We start from the raw sequence: 23098 nt of genomic DNA, 5'->3' as shown, positions 1-23098 counted from the left end.
GTCGACGATGGTTACGAGCGGTGAAATGGAAGAATGCAAGACGAAACAGCTTGTGACTCATTTAATGGCAAATTCAAATGGAGTAGAACACCAAGAAAAATCAGCTGATTACCAATGCCAACAACCGGCTGTAGAGCTTTTAATAAAAAATGCCAATTCCAGGCTCAAAATTCCAAAAGTGCACTTACTACAAACTACAGTACCACAAAATCTTATTTAGATTACAGGCTACCTCATTACTCATTTACTGCAGAAACAATCCCATTACCGCAAAGCTAATGACATTGCAGGTATCACAATGAATAATACAAATAACTTCCTTGTACTTCGTTTAACACTTCACAGCACCGAAAAATGGTTCATATAAAGACTGTAGACCTTTGCTATATTTATTTATTTATTTATCGTGCAATGAGTAGTTTTCGTGAACGCTATAAGTTGATTTGTGCGAAGTAGTTACACTGTACCGACAAGAACCAAAATTAAAATAGCTAAACTTTAAATATTGCTCTATGTTCTCAGTACGATATTCAACCAAAAACTATTCGGTAGTTTCAGAGATATAACATATGGGCGGACAGACATGGCCACTGGTATATCCATTCACTTCAGAGAATTATATTAAACACGAAGCCTACACCAAATATCACGATGGTCAAATCACTAACGAGGTGAGTGGGACATGAACCATGCATCGCAGATACTAAAAATATGTAATAAAAAAAACATTGGTAAAATACCTGTACAGTGGAGACCACCTGCAAGATACAGGCATACACGGGTGGATAATACAAAAATATATGTTATGGGAAAGTGGTATGGATTCATCCTCAAGCTTAAGAGAACACAGTAGGGCCTTCAGGCTCCATGAAAAACAACAAGTGCTAGAAGCTAAGTGACTACTAACTTTTCAACAACTCTGCTCTGTGGGAGATAATTAGTTACAAAAGCAGGCAAACTAAATGAGTATCATAATTCATGAATCCGGACTCAACCTTAATTCTTGAATGCAGCCCTCAATACATATGGAATACAACCCTCAGCACACAACATAGACAACTTGCATAACAAGGGCAGGAACAGATCAACATTGTGTCACTGGACCCCATATTCATGGCAGCCGGGGGGGGGGGGGGGGGCATCCTGCACATCCTCTAAGGAGTCAGGTTGAACTGCCTACACTTTAAACAGGGTCAACATTATCAAAGCACTAGTTCAATTGCAGACATTACATTACATTTGTTTTGTTGAGTTACAAAATATCTTTCCATAAAATAGAACACACGCACTCCAGAATCTAATGCAGTATACACTCAATAAAAAATCTGAAACCAAATTGTCTAACTTAATCAATGATCAAACAATCCTATATTCTCCTCAGCCTTTCTAAAAAAAGTTTCCCTCAAGTTAAGAGATCAACTTTCATATTCATATAAAACAACTAACATCTAACTTCATTCCTTGCATACTTGGAACAGGTGCAAGAAAGGTTTACTTGCTTTTCATTATCAAAAATTTGTTCAACACTGTGAGTAACACAAAACACCTTGAATATGGCTGTCTTCTGAGTTGTTATGTCATGTAGTCTGGTAGAAGTTTACCAACGTTTCAGAGGTCCTTTCTGCCTCCATCATCAAAGCCCTGATGGAGGCAGCAAGGCCCTCATCTATAACTAATAAACTCAGACACAGATTCATGCATTCAACACATGGCAAAAACATGATCTACACAGACCACATGTCAACCTTATAGTCTACCAAAAAGGAGTCTACTAGTAAAATTATACAAGCTCTCCCACAAAATTAAAAATTTATCCACCAACAGTAAACAATTCAGGGAAGCACTGAAATAATGCATTTTAAGTCATACCATCTACAAGGGTGTGGTCAACAACCAAAACAACTTCCTGATAATAGACCCCTTGGACAACACATCAACATTTTGTAGCCCAAATCCATCTAATAATATATAAAGATTCAGTTGGTATTCCAAAGTAGATACAATACAAATATGAACTAATTAATGCTGTTTACAGAAATAATTGGTTTAATCAGTGAATCATACAAAACCCAAAAATACAGTGTGAGGAAAAGTGCAGTTATTGAATACAGGTATCAGAGGACTTTAAAGGGTTGAACAGACAACCAAATGGTTGCCAAAACAGTCATTGTGAGATTTCAGGTTCTCACAGCAGTCAGTATAAAGACAACTGTCTTCTATGATGTTGAACTATGCAGTTTGGCAGAAAGTGGCCAACATTTCAGAGGTGGTTACTGCCTCCAACTTCAGGTCAATTTACTTATCACCCTGATGACAGATGCAATAAGCATATCTGAAACATTTTTCAGTTTCTACCAGACTACAAGGTGCAAAATCCCAGAAGATAGTTATATTCAAAGCAGGTCATTTACAGGCCCAACTTCATGATAAGAAGAATAACTCAGCTGATGAATCTCCTATACACATAAACTATTAATAAACTACAATCATTTTTCATTATTATTTGTACTTTAGAAAATTTTAGAGAACATAAGCACTCTCTCCAATTGACATAATGTCACTTCTAGGAAAGTGATCAGTAATCACAATTTTTGTCAGAAGCAAAATATTTCATGCAATTTCTTTTGTTTGGCTTTAATTCATTTGTTCAAGCTAGCAAAAACAACATTCATGCAAATTTTTAAACAGTCAATTAATAGATGTGAAATAATAATATTAGTATCATCTGCAAAAGGAAAAAAAAAGTATTGGTTTCGACTGAGAGTTAAATACTAGAGACCAAGTTAGATACTAAGACTTACTAGAACTAGATAAAATAAGTAGATATGCACTATTTTGCTTAATTCCTTCAATCCACTATTCTGAATGAATGTAACAATTCAACTATTGAAATCTCATAGTAGTTAACTGTCTCCGCAAGTTCAGGAGAATCTTTGCTTCTAAAATACAGCATATCATACAAAAACTCGAGATATAGAGAGCTAAGTAATTCCTAAAGCTTATGGTTTTCCTCAGTTCCTCAGCTTTAAATACCTGCATGCATATCTACCTCTGGAACAGTATGTACATGTATTTCTGTAGTGGCTGTGATAAACATTTTTTTCTACCGAAAGCCAATTAAATTGTTTCGTCTACGCAGTAGTAGATAAATTTAGCAACACCTAGAGTGTATCATCTTTTAAGAATTCTCGACGCTGATCAAATAGTTACTATACAGTCCAACAGCATAATTGAGGGTGTAAAGGCCTAATTTGGCAGCAGTACGTACAGCAGGCCAAACCTTCAAATATCATAAAATTATTAAACAAATCACACACTTCGAATCTCTTACCTCTTCCTTCTTGAAACAGATAGAGTAAATTTATCACACGATGTTTAATTCCCTTAATAAGACACTATTACTATAACCACTCCGACAACAAACTTCATCTACCCAACCCGACCAACGCGCAACCATCTATCGTCTGCTGTAAAACCGCGTGGCTCCGCAAATCAAGTTAGTTCATAATTAAATTGTATACTGACAAATTGCCACTTATCAAATATTCAAGTGAAGTGTACTTTCAAAATAGTTATAAAAACTACACACTTAAAAATACGTCTTTAAGTTTACCGACTTTAAAATTGTCTAGGTCTTCCGCGTATGAATATATAATTATCAATGATGTCATCGGCCGGTATGGCATGTGATGAATGAGTTCAAAAATGAAAGTGGGCGTGGTAATGGTCAAAAAACAAAAATTTTAATCTTAGTCCATAAAGATATTATTTAAAATCCATATGTACAAAAGTGTTAAAATATGTAGCAATGAAATGCTCTCACTGCATCTTTAAAATAAAACAAGAAGATAACCAAACCTTGACGCTACATAAAACTAGGTCAAGATGTCATACGATCAAGTTACATGCAAAAACTGGCACTTCCTCTTCCAAACAGAATGTGGCAAAGCGGTCTTGTTAAAACATCTGTTTACATACAGACAGCACAAAAGTAAAATTGCCCAATAATGGAAAACGAGTAGGTTACTGAGAAGATTCACGCACCATTTCCGCAAATATAACAACAAATGGATATTCACACATTTCCGACCTCATTCCTGAACGTAAACCATTTTTATATTGTACCTCCTACAATTTTTTATGTTCAACTGACCTTCAACTATGTTCACTTCTAAACACTTTTAACCGAACAATCACATGCTTTTTGTTATTGTGGAGGCAGGTAGTACTGACAAGCTTTCTTCAAAACATGAGATCATAAAAATAGTTAAAGCTTTCCTATAAAACAAAAAGCACTGACTAGATGAAATGTCTGGGGTGATGTTTGAAATAAACAGAACAATTCATTTCCATTCCACAGATCTTTCACAGTAGAAACACAGCACAACAGCTGGATTATTTTTATTTCTGTGATAAAAAACAACTTGTTACAAAATACATCAGTGTTGAAGGTTTCATGCTTTCGCATCAACTGCATGCCATCATGAGACCTTATTTATACAAAATACAGCACCTCTTATGCAACTTAATTACATAAAATGTTAAAATATATAAAAGCCAGAAATGTATTGAGAGTTAAAATTACACATTACAATTGTTACATGAGTAAGTATATCTTGGCTACATTACATGTAGACCTATCAGTGAAATTTAGTTACAAATACAGGCCTCACAAACTGTTAGTAACAATTAACTTTTTTTGACTGTGTGTCATGTCTGAATGGGAGGATAATCTCAGGCGGGATCTATGGGAGATAGGAGTGTAAGGAAACTGGATTTTGTTGGCCCAGGACAGGGTCCGGTGGAGGGCTTTGGTTAATTCGGTGATGAACCTTCGGGTTCGGTAAGCCATCTAGTTAGTTAGTTAGTTAGTTAGTTAGTGTGTCATGTCTGACGTGTGGTCCAATAAGTTGTACATCACACTAGCATACCTCTGAACTGTTAACATGGAGAGTTAAAATCTGGTGAGCAGCAGTGGTTACCTTGGTTACAGGGCAAAGAATAAAATCTGGCAAGTACACCAGAATTATAACTTGTTTTAACATCAAAATAATTATCCGTTAACCATTTGTTTCCCCGAAACAAATACATAATTAACATTACTTTCACACTTACAGTGGCATGTTCACAGAAAAATACCAAACCTTTGGTTGGATAAATAGTTTTTGCATCATGATAATGCTCCTTCCAACATAGCACTTCCAGTACAGTGAGTTTTAGCCAAAAAACAAATAACAGTATTGGAAGGCCCACATACTTGCCAGACTTGACCCAATTCACATTAGCAACATTAATATTCTCTGAAATGGAAACATTCTGAAACACCTGAAAATATTCAGGGTAATGTGATAATACTTTAGAAAGGACTTTTGGAAAACCATTTAAGCATTAACATTCTTTCAAATGAAAAAAACAAATTGAATTAATACTGCAAGAGTAAATACATGTGTATTATTTGATAAAATGTTATTCTGACAACTTTGCTAACAGTTTACTGTAGTTATCCTGCCAAGTCATATTTGTACTTATCTGTATCTACTCCATCTAGTAATACTTCCAGAAAAGTACTTTGAAAAATTTGAGGTTCTGGATATTCTGCATTCCAGACTTCTGCCATTTAAATGTACGACTGGTAGACAAATTCAGATTGAGAATGATCAGCAATAATGCACTGACACATACTGCTGCTGCCTGCTGTGAATTTGACTATGCAAAAAGAGTTAAAATTCATATCATTCTGGAATTATTTTAACCTTTATTGGCCATTTGCCATCACATATTCCAAGCATACAACTACACTATAAACCCTGGAAAAGTTGGTAGCCCCATATTACATGGTCTTTACCCCCTATTCCTGCATAATAAAGATTAACAGCATTGAAGTCCAAAACTACCTAAATTCAAAACTTTGCCAAGTAAGATGTTATAAATTGAGTGACTGACTACTCTTCAACAACATTAAAGCAAAATAAAGGCAAAAAAATTATTCCAGAGAATCTATTCAAAACATATCAGTATGTTTCCATAATATGAAGTGAATACTGTAAATATACTAAAAAACTATCAGAATAACAAATGTAAAAGTGAAAATTTGTGAAGTTTGTAAACTACCAACTGTAAATTATGAGTATATCTAGCTACTTCATTAAATATACTATGCAGAAATACTTTGACACATTCAATAAATGTGTATCTTACAAAAATACTTCATTTCCTGATAATCTGCTTTGAATACAGTATCAGACAAGATTATCTCTTGTAACACTTTTACTTACCCTATTTCGCTGTCTGAATGGACGGGTAAACTGAGAATTATTTCCATTCAACACAGACTTATTCATACATTTACAAGGCACAACAGATTTAATCTTTTTCTTGGCTTCAGGTGGAGATGAACTTTTTGTTTTGATGTTTTCCTGTGAAGATGTCACTTGTTTCATGCAATACATCCAGTGTTTTCTAACGTGCTCATTGGTGGCAGCAAAGATGCGATGACTTCCAACAGCAGCATCTTTAAATCCTACTCGGAAAGCAGCCTGGCCTGAAGAAAACAGTTTCATTTTTACTTCACTGAGCAGAGTCATTTTTGAAGAGCTGATACTGAGTTGGTCAAGAAATTCCCTCCATTTTTGAAACCCAAGATTCATCACTATGTTCCAGGAGTTCACATCTCTAAAATATTTTGAGCCACCTGAATCCAGTCCTCACCTTCATACCATATTCCTTTAAGAGCCATTTTAATATAAGCCTCCCACTTACACCTGTATGTTTCAAAGTCTCTTCCCTGCTAGTTTTCTAATACTTTACAAAAACTTTTAATCTCTCCCATGTGCACTACATGTCACGCCCATATCATCCTCCATATATTTATCACCTTAGTAACAGGCAGAGAATTAAATTTATGAAACTCCTTATACTTCTGAGCCTCCTCCTCACACTTATACTTACTCCTCAGTAATTTGTTCTTAAGCACCCTCAATTGCATTTTATTCCCACAAGGTGAGAGTAACAACAGGTAAAATTATTTTAATCTTAAAGTTCATGGATACAAGATGAGAAAAAGTGAATGGTAGCATGAGAACAAAAATTAGATTTTACTGTTCCTGCAGATATTCCAGAAAATTAATTTTCCTTTAAGTTTTATTGTAAAAGAGCTTTTGAATTAAAATGCTAATGAAATACACACTGACAAATAACTCTTTATATATGAAATCAGTTTGTCCTTTCAAATGACCAGAAAACTTATTATAGATAATAACACAGAATTCTATGTTTATGATAAAAATTTCCAGTTCCTTTAATAACATTAACCAATAATAATATAAATAAAACATGCTATAATATGTTTGCCAGACTGAACCACTGATGAATAGGAGACTCACCAGTACGAGCTGTTTCAGATCCTGCACTCCTTCCCCTCAGCTCAACTTCCTCAAAAGTAATCTGCTCTGCTGGTATAATAGGAGCACATACAGTGAACTTAACTGAAGGGCGGCAGATGCGAGTCACAACAAAACATTTATCAAACAAGAAGCAATTAAATTTCTGTAAAACAAAAGCAATTCCATGTTAATTACTTATATGAAATGAATGGAATAGTGTTTTCCTTAGAGATCTAACATAATATAGGAAGATATGATACAGATCACAGTCATAGTTCATAAGTAATGGAGTAGATTTTAGAACAGAATTCCAAGCAACCTGAACATGCTTCATTCCGGACAGGTTCCAATTTAACACTGGCAGTTACTTCTTGCACAGTAACATATCTCCAAGTAGAACATGCCTTGAGAAGCTGATAATGATTCAGCTAGTCACAAATTCTCTGTCTTTCATGCAACAAAAATGTTTTACTTATTTATATTCAGCAGTATTTGGCTTGAATATCAACTCTACAGGCTAGAGTACTTTTTGAGAAACTGACTGCCACTCAGTTGACTGATAAAGAAATTACTCACCTTTTAAGGAATCTGAAAGGTTTATTACTGCGTTCAAAAGAGCCCATCACTGAAACTAATCCTGAGCTAATTCAATTCAAGACATTCATACTCAATTTCTTTAAGAACCATTTTAATGTTGCCCTCCCACCTATGCAGTATGCTCCTCTGATACATCAGTCAACATCTCCACGACTACATGATGCAACATACCAAAAGACAACCACCTTCATACTCATTGCCACAACAACCTGAAATCTCACTATACCTGACTAAAATGTTGTTTACATTTCTCATCTTCCAGCCTATTTCACCCTCTTTGATTTGATCTCCCTAATAACACCCAGTGAAAAGCACAGACTGCAAAGCTCCTCGTAATTTCCTCCCATCTTGATGTTACTTCCTCTCAAATATTCTCCGCAGCACTATTCTCAAACACCCACAAACCAAGCAAAACAGATTAAATTAAATCATTTGTAAAGTAACAAATTTCAGCAGATACAATTTTCCTTACTGTTCCACGACGATCTTTAAGTTCTCCAGAACAAAGAACTGCCGTACATTTATCAACCAGATCCCTAGAGGAATGATCATGTGGAAACTGCAGCCTGGTACACACGAGTCTACACTCGGCAGCACCAATTGCAACATCAGTTTGCTGCAGCACCAGTGTTAGTGCTGAAGCAGTTTTAGACAGAGGGATTACATCCTCATGGCCACTTGGTGTATGCCTTAGTATCTCTCCAACTAGCAGTGGATATTTTGTCAACCGGGATCGTGGCACATCTGAAAATTGAAAAGGATGACTGTTGTGACCGAGTCCTTGAAATACCACCCAAAATAATGCATACTATTCAAGTGAATGTCAAACAATTATTTCATCAATATTCACTCTGCAGTTCCAGGGATGAAACATGTGGACGTAAATGAAAAGAACATTTCATCTTTGCATAAAACTCGAATTAGGTAACATGTTTATGGACAAGTCTAATGATGTCTGTATACATTTGTCTCATATATTCCTAGTCCACAAGGAGTTGAACAAGAAGATCCCATATTCCAAAACTTTAAATTATACTCCTGAATATGCTATCAGGAAGATCCAACAGTATAACAAAGGACTTAAATGGAATGGTCAAAATCACATGCAGTGTATTCCAGTTAACTGGGACCATTGGGACTAGAACACTCAGGCCCAATTATGCAAAGTTCCACGTAAAGAGTTAAAAAGGTTTGTTCTTTAAGATTTGCCCCAAATAAACGGCTGCCCTGATTAACTGGAATCTACTGTATTGCTTATCCAGCATGCTTCAGACAGGAGATCTAGATTTTTGTCCTTCTATTGTACACAATTACATGTGTTCCCTAGGTATGGTAAACAGGATATTTGCTTGATATTACAGCATGCTGCTGCCCTTTTACAAATCCACACATACACAGCTGTATTGTCACTATTGTTTTTCCAAAGCTCACAGAAGTATTTAATTCTTTTTACAATTACAATATAAACACTAAAAACAGTTTAGAGTCCAATTTATACTCATACTTGTTAAAACAAACAAATCCAACAAAATATCTTGGAACCAGAACACAGACATAATTAATGAAACAGTTTTACAAGGAAAAACAGACAGTAAAATTTGTAAATCAGAGGCTAGATATGTATTATACATTACCCAGAAAGGTCCACAGATCCAATCTCCTACTGAATGAAGATTCGAGACATTGCTTTAAGAATTCCTGAAAACGTTTATTAATATTCTTCTCTTCTAATAGTGCTCTAGCCCACACTTGATTTGAGCAGTGCCCAATGTAGCAGTTAAGACCTGGAATCTATCATATGAAATAATAAACTTTAAATTGCACAGAACATTCAAAGAGGAAGTGAAGAGTTTATATTTCAAGAAGAAAATATCAATTTATAGGCTAGGCTATGTCAATTATTAAATGGCATTCTATCTGAACAATGGATTAGCGTCATTTGCAGATATTTTCCTTTATTTGGTCCCAGAAATTTACACTAACCTCTAAAGAACCTTTCTCCACAGTAAGATGAATGAAACTGTTACAACATAGTGTTTTAAAAATGATGAACAGATAAAACTGTGTACTTTCAAACAACTATGCATATATTCTTCTACAAATACCCAATTATATGAGTATATTACAAAATTCCAAAGTTATAATACAACAACTTATAAAATATTAAAAAATATTCCCTCCTAAAATATGCAGATAGAATAGATTCATAATTCAAACAAAATAATAGTTCCACATTCTATCAGCAAAATCTGACTTGTGTCTGAAGATAACCAGTTTCAATTTTGTTCAAGGAACTGACTACTCTGTAAGACACTCAATGAACATTCATTAACAGCACCTTAATTCCTATTCCTTCCCAAATGACCACTGAAAATCATCTTCCATCTTATCCAATGTTACATAAAAAAAATAAAGGTGAATTAAGTGTGTATAGATTTGTTAGGCACAATGTACAGTCCATAGATCAGGAGAAAATCCCTGCTAGGAATTTGATATATGCGCAAGATTTCGCGGTGAGTGACGACCGACCCTAAAAGCATTCGTTCCACAACCACTGAACGAACAACAGACGACAGGTTTTCATGTGTTCTAATGGGTACAGCTTTAAGATTACCTCACAGCGGCACACTGATTTAATCTAGAATATTATCGCAACACCCGCAGAACACATTAGAGGTGCACTCACTACACGCTACTCTTAACTGCTTGATGTTTTCAGTCTGTGTGTAATAGCATAAAACTCTGACGTATCACACTTCCCACCAATAGCAGCCCTCTAGTCCAGCTGATAAGTAACATTTCCCCCGCACCGCACCAGAAACGACTTCCCTCAGCAGGGTTTTTCTCGTGATCTGTGGATAGTATGTCTAACAGTGTGACAAGAAACATACAGAATTTTGGTGAAGTCATGTTTCCCAAGGAAAAAATTCTACAACAGCCTAAACTGCATACACAATTACTTTACTAAGAGCTGCTTGTCAATTTTAAATTCTAGTTAAAGATACCCCATAGCTAAAATTTCATTTTCAAATAGTTCTTAAGGAAGTAAGAAAGAAGTGGCTTAGAACAAGGTCCAGTGGCAGGCTTCCAAGTCAGTAATACCCAAATATTTTAGCATCCAAACAGAGCATAAAAAATGTTGTATTCAAAGTGTTAACTAAGAAATCATATTTCAATTTGTATTCACATTCATTTGTGTGATTTAAATATACTTTTAACATTTTCTGTAATGCTTTTAATTTTCAAAAGACCTTACCCAATTCAGTAATGTTTTACCAACACTTTCAGTGATACCAGCTGAATTTCGGAGGCTAACAAGATTATCGCGCAAGGAACGATGGATCTTGAGTAGGTTGTCTATTCCTCCAAAGACACACTGTGCTTCCTCTTCTGAAAGAAGATGAAGTTGCATCATGGAGCTCTGGTATTTATCCTGTACAAACTCAAGGTCTTCTACAATTCCATCTTCGCCACTCCACAACTCATATATTGCCTATAAGAAATATTCCAAGTTCAGAAATGGAGTTCAACCCTGACAAAAAAACAACTATACACAAATATTTAGAACTCAGAAGTTTACAGTACCTCTTGACGTTTAACTTCTTGCAAGCCAAGCTCCATGGTATTATTTCGTGCAATGGCTTGACTCCAGCAACGTGTCAGACGCTGTTTTGCATGCCGAAGCGTTGCTATCTGCTGAGAGTTGGTGGCAGGTGTCCTTAATATGCTACATGAGCGCTGAAGAAAATTACAAGGTGATGATGACCTGGGTGAAGTAGAAGTGGATGGAGAGTCCATTCGGCCTCCAGCGAAAGAGCGCTGCATATATTTAATAGAACTGCATGTCAATAGTTTGTAATGAAAAGATGGCTCTAAATTATACACAAAGATTTGTTAAAATAATATGGGAATCTAATTTATATGGTAAGGACTAGCTCAGCCAGTCATCTTAAAACTTTGCATACAGTGTAGTGTATTAAAATATAAAGATAAGTATACAAACGGTTTACACACTAGTGTCATTTATTGTGTAAACAGTTTCTTTGTATTCTTATTTTTATATTCCACCAGTCATATTAAGTCAGTGTACTGACTGGCCTACCTCAGCTCCAGACAGTGGTTATATTTTGTTAAATAATCTGCATAATTAAAACAGTTCAAATAAAAGTCATATATCTTAATAAGATCTGTATTTCTATGTGCCATACAAATAATATGTATCATAACTGGTTTTCAAAAAAATCAATAAAGTTTTAATTTTAACTTAATTAAACATATGGGTTACACTTGACCACCATAAACCAAAATTATATTCATCCAACAACTTCGAGTGCAGATTCCTCAGTATCCAATTTAATAAAAATTTATTCAGTAGTTTCAGAGATGTAACATGCAGACAGGTAGAGAGACATGATTCTGTACATTCTGTGCAAAGAATGCATAACAATAAAATTAATTTGCCAGAGGAATCACTATGCAGTATCACAACGTGAATGCATGACAATTCAAGGAGGAAAGGTTTACAAACCTGGCTTGAAAATTCTATAGAATGACAAACCTGTAAATAAAATTCTACAGCACGACAAACCTGAAGAGAGGCACCAATTTTCATTACAGGCCTCATTGGTGTGGACAACAAGTTGGCTAGGGAAGCTACTTTTGATAATCGTCGTTTCCTCTTGTTCTCCGGCTCAGGAGCCAAAGTTAGGTCCAATGAACACATACTAACAGCATCACTGTTTCTTCTCTTACGTTTTCTCTGCAATAATGCAGTAAATTACCTTCAGCTCCACAGTAAAATCAACAACAGCAATTAGCCAATCAAATTCTCATATTCATCAGCCAAGCACATGTTTGTATTCATAATTAATGCCTCAAAACATTTCAATGGGTGATATGGTTGCTACCACAATTATATAAAATTGATGGTTCAACAAGTGACAGTGTGCACTTAGATTTACTTTCTCTTTATAGAATTCAATTATTCAACTTTCAAACCTTGCATATCATCTAATGTTTTCTGAGTATAAATGTGTTAAGAATTAAGGATGGATGGAATATGATCATGGTACAATGATTAATACTGAAGACTTTTACTGCCAAGAACAGGTGCATAAAATCATACATTTAGTTTCCAGTTCAACAGTGACATGGTCACAGAACAGACTGCATTTCACTCACCAACCAAAATCCCTTCTGTGGCTCCACAAAAAAGTCTTTCAAGGAAGTAGGATCATCATCCATTGTGCCTCCTATAAAAATAAACCAGAATTATGGGAGTTATATTTCTAAACACAGCCATCAAGTAAAGAATATAAAAACATTTTAGAAAGTTTATGTATGTTCTTGTATTAATCGCTTCTTAAAACATATAGGTATAGCTCCTACTATTTCCTAGCCTTGGCACTAGAGTGATCAGGAAGTGGTTACACCCAGCCTGCATTTTACCTCTGGGGAAAGGACTATTAGTATATTAGTACCCATTGAATAGGAGGGCTGGGTGATCCCAGAGCTGGCCTGAACAAAGAGGTTAGAAGAAAAATTCTTTACCCCTGCCAGGGATAAAACCCTGGTTGTCCAGTCATCAGACACTATACTGACCGTCTCCAAACATTCATGGTATACGTGTGTTTATAATGTATAAATATACCAAATGAGCTTATCTTATCTTTCTGTGTCCTGCATATAACCTTACCACTATATTAATTACATGAGAAAGTACATGAGGTTTTGGACATTAAAGACAGCATCAGCCTGCTGACCATCTGGTACTGCAAATGTTATGGTTTACTATTGTAGTCCCATAAGCCTATCACTGAGCCAGATTAATCCAGTCCACATCTTCATGTCATGTGTCCTTAAAATTAATTTTTAATATTATTCCCAATCCATACCACACAATCTCTTCCTTTATGTTTTTCGACTGAAAGTTTAAATGCATTTCTCACGTCCATTTGTGAAATTATGTACATCGATATTATGGTATATGCATCTCATTGTAAAACAGCAACAAACGGTGCTGGATGCCACGTAATTAATAAAATCGTTCGCATAAATCAATCTACTTAACCTACACTCCCAGTTCAGCATGAAATAACAAATCAGCACAAATCAACTACCAATATATGCACACGTATGCAATGGGAAGTATAAAGGATGTAACAAATAGCAAAGCTGAGTTTTGAAACTGCAGAAATGGGAAAACCGATGTTTACTGCGGCACCTCTTTACAAAAACCGTAGAATAAAAATAATAAACACGGGAGTTAAAACTGCAAAGTGCTCTGCACTTCTATTACCATACACTCTCTAAAATGCTGATTACACACTACAAATGATGTATGTTCATTACCAACAACAGTAACATGAAAACAATAAAACACGAACCACACGTATTTTAACTTCGCACACATTCATTACCTAACAAATTATAGCGGGTCCTTTCAAATCACAGATTGTAAAACTCACAGAAAGCGAGAAAGTCTTCAGTGCCGAACACCATCGATTAAAGACAGACATAACCTACAGCCGCTATTAATATTTGACCAAAGGCTATCAGTATCCACTACTAGCATAGATTTAGAGATTCCTAAATATATATTGCACCTGCCTGCCAAAGCGATTAGCGCAACTAACATCGGTGTAGGATTTGGGATTTTCACGGCGATGATTTTGAAGCTGATTGTCTTCTGGGCGTGATAAATATACGGTATTACTTTCAATCGGTCTGTTCAACGATTCTGATTCAGGAAAGATAGATTTTTATAGCAGTTCCTTTTCCTATGCTGTACACACCAGTAGGCAGAACCAGCATTTTTTCATCAAAGTATAATACACATCTTCAAAATTAGAGTTGTCGAATATGAACTCAAAGTACAGCCACCTTTTATTAAAAAATAAAAGAGGTTTTATATAAATGCCTTCAGTTAAAGTTATAGGGACAACTAAATAAATAAGATACTCATGTTCTGTAATGTTTAAATAAAACTCAATGAATTTGGGGAAATCATACTTAATCAGGCTCTTATTCACCCCTGATCTGATCCATCTTGTATCCAGATGCCCACGTCCTGACATTCGTCACCTCAGCCCTGATCTTGTAGATATTTTAGTCCTTTGGAACATCAGTAATTAACCAACTTCTATAAGGTGCCAGCACCCAAAAGCAGGATCCACACAAAAACACTTTCAGTAAGGTCATGAGAACCTGAAATCTCAATCAGTTGTTGGGGTTTGGTTGTGCTATTAGACTCTGATATTTCTATTTATTTATTACTATATTACTTAACAAAGTTCTGTTTATAATTTGTAATGAGGGTAATCAATATGACTGTCTTCTGGGTTGTTTCACCATGTAGTCTGGTAGAAGTTTACCGATGTTTCAGAGGTCCTTGCTGCCTCCTTCATCGCCCTGATATATATAATTAATTAAAACTGTCCAAACATCAGAAGCAAACCTGAATGAAGTGCCAGGATGCACTATAATATTGTGTTGAGAATAAGTATTCTATATAGAGTGTAAGCTCCTGAGGGTTAAGCAGCAATACAGTTAAATGCAGTATGAAATAGGAAAGTAGTATATGCATGGATTCAACATGAAGTGGTTTACTAGCATTTTTCCAAAGGAATTTGGTGATAAGCAGGTTACATGCTAATCTAAAAAACATACAAGTAAAAAATTCCTTGACATGAAATTAATCTTTAATTTTAAAAAAAAGTAAAATTATTTAACTCTCTAATAAAAGTCCCTCTGAAAATCTGCTTAAAACTAAGAAATACGGATGTATAAATGTCAATGTTACAGTTGTTATAAATGGCATTACTTCAGGTGTAAATATACAAACAATAAAATGATTTTTTGTTTTATCCTTAGAATTCCAAGTTTAATTTGAATATGACGACTTAACCTCACTTTGTACTCAGTTGATGTGATTAGTATTTTTATAGATCTTTAATGACCATTAATTCTAGTTCTGTTACTGAAAAAACTAGTGTTTTCTCTCTGCATTTTGACACTGAATAATATAGTATACCACACATGTCAATATAAATGATGTTATCAGAGCAGCTCATCTGTTTAGCACTGAACTGAACATTACACCACTGCTCCAACTGTGGTATATATAAAAAAAGATATATGTATTATTATTTATAAAAATTTAAGTAACACTGTGGTCTCAGTCTTACAGAACTCTGTTTACACACTTAATTCAATCATAATAATAAAACAAAAGTGACATGTTTTTGGTTGGGGCACAATTGCTCTGAAGTTTTGTAATACATAACATTGTAATTCAACGCTGATAAAAATATCCATAATTGCTGTGCAAAGTTAGCAGAAGCACATTTCTTGCTGTGATTTTCCAATTTCAAATTATAGCTGAAGATACAGGCCTATATATAATTACCTACATGTCAGCAAGTGTTCCTTCATTAAAAAAATGTTTCTATAAAAATAATTTTGATGGTATAGCTTAATTATTGAATGACATTGCAAGTCCAAATGGAATTAGCAGGCAGTTACCCTTGCATCCTCCCATAGTTGTTTTTTCAATACTTTATAGTAACAGAAAATAAAATTTCATAAATATAGAATATGTAGAATAGTTTTTGCTAAATTTTAAAAGAGACCTTTACACTTTACAGCACTTCATACCTGGAACAGAAAATTTCTGAATGTTGACATAGCACTATCTTTTTTACCCGCGTTATTCTCATTATTCCACCTTATTGACAGAAATATTAATTTGTGAAAAGTAAGCATAAATTTTGCATACTTATACTGTTACACATACTATGATACACAGACAGCAGAAAACAATATACCATAATCATAACGATAAACCTATATAAGAATATTCAAGGGTTTCAACATCTTTAATCATATAAGAATTAAAATTCCAATTTCAATGTATTGTGTAAAAGGGAGCCATGTGCATTCTCCACATAACCTATATTTCATATATCAACTGAAGGCCAAAAATTAATTATTAAATACATAATTTAATAAAAATTAATAATGTACAGCCACTCAAAAAATTCCAGATTTCTTGAATGCCTAGGAGCCTTTACCTTGTATGGTAGAGCCTGAGAGACTGTACCCTCAGCTCTCTTTGCTAGTCACTCACCTTCCTCCTACAATGTGCCATTAATTTTGCAGTCTGTGCTAATTTGTTTTTAAAGTTCAAAGTCCATACAGTGTCCCTCAGAATGCACTCTAAAACAGCAACAGTTAGAAGAATTCATGAAATCTTAATTCCTTTTAGTGTTACCAGTATATTCTTTCTAGTCAACTCAACTGATAAAGGAAAAGAGTCCAAGATGTTTTTGTTTTTTTACAATCCTAACTTTGACTAACAGGCACAAGAAATGTCAGACAAAAGTATGGTCATTAAAAGAGAAAAGAAAGAATAAACTGTCATAATTGAAGATCCTAACTTTGAAACTGATAGTGACCATAGTTCAAATCTTGAATGTAGTATCTCTGAAAGTGATGAAGCTGTAGAAGGTGGCAGTGAAGATAAAATCTAATATCAATGACAAATGGATATCAATAGACAGCATAACATAACCATACAACTTCCAGGATTACACCCTTAGCAATGAAACTGTGATGTTTTATTTTTGAGGGCATTACTAACAATACAGCTATGTGGACAAATTTCAAAATCGATAATTAGAAATTGAGAAGCAAATTAAAATTAACAGAAAAATATAAGCCAGTATCTCAGAAGCAAGCATAACAGTTACAACATATTTTACCACCATACCAGTAGAAGGTTAACAGTACTACATTCAAGTTTCAAATAATTACTGTATAAATAAGAACACTTTTCAATACAATAGGTATTTAGGGCCAGACATCAGTATATTAATAAGTCTGCTAATGACAGCTGGTTCAATTTTCATATCAACTAAACTTAATGATGTAATTCATATTAATACTACTACTTCCTAAACTAGTTTGGTTTTTGGCTTATACAGCCCTTTCTAACAATTGTTACTCAAGAACTGAACTTTTCATTTGTATCTGGAACAACCACTATTTCTTTTGCTCACAATAAGTACTGAAAAGATAATTAAGATTAAAATGTAACAAATCATGTTCATTCAAAACAAACACTGACATTAGTTACGACATTTCTATGCTACACTTTAACTTACAATCTGATATTTCGAACACAGATCTCTAACTTATGTATGTTTGTCCCTCACCTTTAAGTGACATTATGTTTTCCTATATGAGAGATTTATGATTGTATGTTAAAGGTTAACTGATGACAATTATACATGTAATGAACAATCTACATAAAACTATCAGACCCACAGATATAAAGGTTTTTAATAACCCTCATACACATCAATCAGCAGCTAGTTAGAGAAGCAAAATAGAAATAGGTAGCTAAGTGTCTCAGAGAATTAGACACTCACTGTATACCATCTGCCAACCATAAACTAATTTTAAACTGTATTATTTAAACATATATGTTGCACAACTTCTACAAATGACAGGTAATAGTGGAATTATGATTTTGTTTTTCTGTAAAAATTAAAAGTTTTTAAAAAACTGTTGGCCAAGTGACAGCAAGGGCAACTACAGCTATTTACGAGGGTTATAAGTACACATTGAACTCTATTAAGAAACTGAATCTAAAACACTTGAAGCAAAACATCACAAAATTCAATGATCCTACTTACAGCACTGATAACATGAACCAACCTTAGGTCTGGTGCTGAATTCTACATGTAAACATATGATGCTAACTAATGCAGCTTGGAATTTCAAAACATCCTACTACTATCACTGAAATATAAGTATGTGTTCACAAAATTTATAAATTAAGTGGGGAAAAAGACTATACCTCCAGTTGTTCAACTTACAGCCAGACTGTTTCCTGACTGACTGATCTGAGTTTATCCGTATAAAAACTAGAATGACTATACATAGAAGAAAATAAACTGTCATGGAGACATGGTCAGGTAATTCAGTGTTAAGGGACTGCCAGTAGTTTTGTTAGCACAGTTCAGATATATTACGGAAGAACCCATACTCTTCTTGCTATTCAGAATGTTATAATATAAATAGCTAAAGGTAAAGTTAACACTATACCATTAAAAGTCAGAAGCTGGGGTGAAATTTTTCCCACAGCACTAGAGGAAGGCAAGTTGTCAGATTAATATTGTTGAGTTAATTCCTGGGAAAAGTGACATTGAAATCCACTGAATGGACCTCAGAACCATTCCAGACATAATGGTGAAGAATAAATTCCTAACATACTCACCAGGGATCAAACACCTAGCAATTCAATCCTGGTCCATTTGATAGGTTTTACTGTGTATAACTTAATAGCATAATACAAATGTGTATCAACGCAATTAAAAAAATACCTGAATTGAAGTCTTTAAATGTTAATAAATACCATAATCTAAAAGGAATACTGCAATGTTTGAGGTCAAGGTACAAATAAATCACTGAACAAATAAATAATTAAATAAATAAATGCATTGATGTCAGTTTAAAGTGTGCTTCTGGTTTTAGCTAAACAGTCGTCTCTTTGAATATTCGCACAGGTGAGTCAGAGTGTTTTATGTGGATGTAACGAGTGATGGTGGTTGCATCCGCATCAGCAGGGGCAACATGTTCAGATGTAAATGATGTTGAATCCACATTATTAAAATGTTTCGTGTTTCCACCACAAGTCGACCCTAAGACAGGTAAGAAACAGAATGTTACAATCATATAATCACGGTTAACAAAAAAGACAAAGTACAAGTACAAGTGCAAGCTTTACAGTAATTCTGACTCCTTGAGGCATGTCAAGGAGGCATCAGTAGTTTACATTTTAACCCATCACTATCTTCAGCCAAACAAATTTAGTCCACCCATTCCAGGCAAAATTTTATTATTTTTAATGTTTCTGTCACTTTAGACTTTTGATGTTATTTATTGCTCCCAGTACTGGGGGAATTTCTGTATTAGTTCATTCTTAATTTCTATTCTTCTAGTAATGAATGACAATCAATTACAATCACATTGCAAAATATGCACAGCACTTTTCCCCAACATAACTATAATTACCATTTATTATAAACAGTCCTCCATAAGGGAATATTAGTCACCCAACATAAGTGATGATTTAAGACTTAGAAAGGTTATGTTTTACATTTAAAAATTTTCACTGTAAGATGTGGGCACATGAATATACATCTAGTTACTCATTTAACACAAAACAAATACTTTCTCTTCTACACACACACTTGATTCAAAGCAGAAGCAGTTAACTCATATGAATGCAATAAAAGTTTAAACTCTTTAGATAGGTAATTAACAACAAATCTACTTTAACATACCAATTTCTGAAAAAGACTATTATTGCCAAAATATTCTTTGAAATGTGCAGGGAAATGTAAAAGGATGAATAGGTTGTACCTCAGCCATGTCACATCCTAACAATTATTTATTTTAATCCGTCTTATCACAATATTTAAAATTTCTTATAATTAAGATAATAAAATATCATTGATGTTCCATATCGATTGATCGATTTACATTTTGAAACATCCTTTACACAACATGTTTCAGTTTTTATAAAACCATCTTCAGGTGTAAAAGATTTACGAACTTAAAACTCAAATATGATTCCATTTGGTGATGTTTCATGCCATTTGTTTTTCAATTTTGGGCGAGGTGTTGTCTTTTCTTAAATTTTATCAGATGTACATATCGGTCTGTAAGTAGAAGATTGAAAGAAACACTAAAGAATTTGAAAGAATTTATAAAAGAATTTAGAGAATAAAATGCAAAATATATAAATTATAAAGATTTCTGTCTTCTGGGTTATTGCGCTGTGTAGTCTGGTCGATGTTAACCAACCTTTCAGAGGTCATACTGCCTCCGTCATCAGGCCCTGATGACGGAGGCAGTATGACCTCTGAAACGTTGGTTAACATCGACCAGACTACACAGCGCAATAACCCAGAAGACAGAAATCTTCATAATCACCGCTGTGAGAACCTCAAGTCTTACATATATAAATTATAGTTAGAAAGTAGCAGTAAGATATAAATAAAAATAATATAAAATAAAAGTAAATCTAAAATAAAACATACCCTAGATGTAGGAGTGATTGTTCCGATATGTCCAGAAGTACGACTGTCATCGTATAGGTGTGGGTCAATACTGACTGTGGTTGCTTGTGGAAGGAGTAAGTAAAAGGTGGCTGTCGGGGTTGGGGTTAATGGTCTGTAGTGCATTGAAGATGGGGTTATTAAGGAATATGTTATTGTCATTTAGACAAATGTTTTGTTTATATGTTTGTTGTATGTAATATTTTTCTATTGTATTCCTATGTTTTTTGTTTTGTACTATTTTTATAATGTCCATTGTTTCATTTATTGTATTATATGCATGTCCTGTATTTAGAATATGTTTTGCGTATGCAGAACTGTCTTTATTGTGTCTTATGGCTGCAATGTGTTCTTTGTATCTATGTGTGAAAGTGCGGCCAGTTTGACCTATATATGTTAATGGACAGTCTTTACATTTTAATTTGTATATACCCGGTAAGTTATATTGATTGTTTATGTTTATTGGTGGTTTTTGTTTGAGGAGGTTTTTTATTGTGTTTTTTGTTTTGAAAGCGATTTTTATTTTGTTTTCTTTAAATAGTTTTGTTATGAATTTGGTTTCTTTACCTATGTATGTAAAAGTGGCCCATTTATCTTGTATGTTTTCATTTTCGTTAGGTTTTGTTGTTTTATTAGGTTTTATATTTATTTTGTGATTATTATATCCGTTTTCACTGAGAATTTGTTGGATGATAACATTTAAGAAAAGACAACACCTCGCCCAAAATTGAAAAACAAATGGCATGAAACATCACCAAATGGAATCATATTTGAGTTTTAAGTTCGTAAATCTTTTACACCTGAAGATGGTTTTATAAAAACTGAAACATGTTGTGTAAAGGATGTTCCAAAATGTAAATCGATCAATCGATATGGAACATCAATGATATTTTATTATCTTAATTATAAGAAATTTTAAATATTGTGATAAGACGGATTAAAATAAATAATTGTTAGAATATTCACAATATGACGCAATTACACTATCTTATGTCACATCCATCACACAGAAATAATTCGACTTCATATCATCACAAAAATATAGATTTATGTAACACTATGCTTAATTTTTTTAATCCCACCTGCATACCAAAAGAATCCACTTGGGAAGGGTTAATACTAATGTGTGAACAAACGAATTTTTCAAAAATTATTTATTTTCATAAACATGTAGCAATTGATAATTATAAAAAAATAAAGTAATTTATTTAATCACTTCTTTAAAAGTCTGTAATTTTTTGTTGTTTTTATGGGAGAATGGTTTTTGCAAAAGAACGTTAATATTTTTCTCAGATTTTTTGTCGAATGGCAGTGAGGCAGTAAAACTCACGGTATATCAGGGGAGTGGTGTATTAAATTCCTTCCTATATAATTTTCTCCAGCATTCATTTTCTTAGGTTATGGGCATGTGGTGGGCTCCTGTGGACAGAGTGGAGACCTTTCTGACCAGCTGAATGACTGTAAGCTTTGCCCCATGGAGTTTGTTTATAATTCTATAGCATGTGATAAACATTATGTAACATTATTACTTTACCTGCGTTATGAGGTAGCTGGAGGTGGGTGGTATTTCACCTTATACCCAGTAAATGTGACAGTATCTGATTAAGTATCCACATGCATCAAACCTGGGTCACTGTTTTCTTAGTAGATTCACATCGCAATTCAAATAATTTCTAAATAACATAATTAGGAGAAAGCCAATGCAATTCATAACAGAACTGTGTTCTATGCTTCTGTGATTATTGAGGACTGCAGTGGAACCCAGTTTAAAATTTTTACTTGTTCAAGGTTCAATTAAGTGACTGGACATTAGTAATGAATATTAAACTTTTTCCATTTAACTCTTTTCTCAGCTTAGTGTTCAAGACAATCTTAAGAAGGTTGGTTTGAAAATAAATGTGAAGCCCATGTTCTTGTCTTATCAGACTGCAGCACAATATAATTGTAGAAAGGTAGGAAATAAATCCTTAAAAAATGCCAAGTTAAAACATT

At 34.1% G+C, this 23098-nt stretch overlaps 2 protein-coding genes across 16 annotated transcripts in view; both read right to left on the bottom strand.

Moving 5' to 3' along the window:
* The window catches only part of beta-Spec (spectrin beta chain), a 65153-nt gene extending 61671 nt beyond the window's left edge, over window positions 1–3482 (bottom strand). For 10 of the 11 annotated variants that reach the window (XM_022070144.2, XM_022070151.2, XM_022070149.2 and 7 more), the window contains exon 1: window positions 3332–3482. The gene's annotated coding sequence lies outside the window, so the exon portion shown is untranslated. The remainder of the gene's footprint in view (window positions 1–3331) is intronic. The other variant, XM_022070146.2, reaches the window with a different exon arrangement.
* An 864-nt stretch (window positions 3483–4346) lies between these two features.
* On the bottom strand, window positions 4347–14816 carry LOC110832807 (neuroepithelial cell-transforming gene 1 protein). 5 transcript variants are annotated; one of them, XM_022070156.2, is made up of 9 exons: window positions 14331–14816; window positions 13161–13231; window positions 12568–12738; window positions 11565–11798; window positions 11236–11472; window positions 9614–9770; window positions 8452–8723; window positions 7383–7545; window positions 4347–6541 (listed from the first exon to the last, which is right to left on the bottom strand). In XM_022070156.2, the coding sequence occupies exons 1-9, from the start codon at window positions 14389–14391 to the stop codon at window positions 6240–6242; spliced, it is 1668 nt and encodes a 555-aa protein (XP_021925848.1). In that variant the 5' UTR covers window positions 14392–14816; the 3' UTR covers window positions 4347–6239. The 5 variants fall into 5 exon arrangements, with proteins under 5 accessions (XP_021925848.1, XP_021925854.1, XP_021925850.1 ...); XM_022070162.2 differs by having other exon boundaries at window positions 11565–11717; XM_022070158.2 differs by having other exon boundaries at window positions 14399–14816.
* Between the last annotated feature and the right edge of the window lie 8282 nt (window positions 14817–23098).

This window comes from Zootermopsis nevadensis, unplaced genomic scaffold (genome assembly GCF_977971745.1).
Source record: "Zootermopsis nevadensis isolate Lab colony 2312 unplaced genomic scaffold, Znev_1.0 Znev_ptg000028l, whole genome shotgun sequence".
Taxonomy (NCBI): Eukaryota; Metazoa; Arthropoda; class Insecta; order Blattodea; family Termopsidae; genus Zootermopsis; species Zootermopsis nevadensis.
Note: the sequence above shows the minus strand (reverse complement) of the source record. Positions and strands in the feature narration are given on the sequence as shown.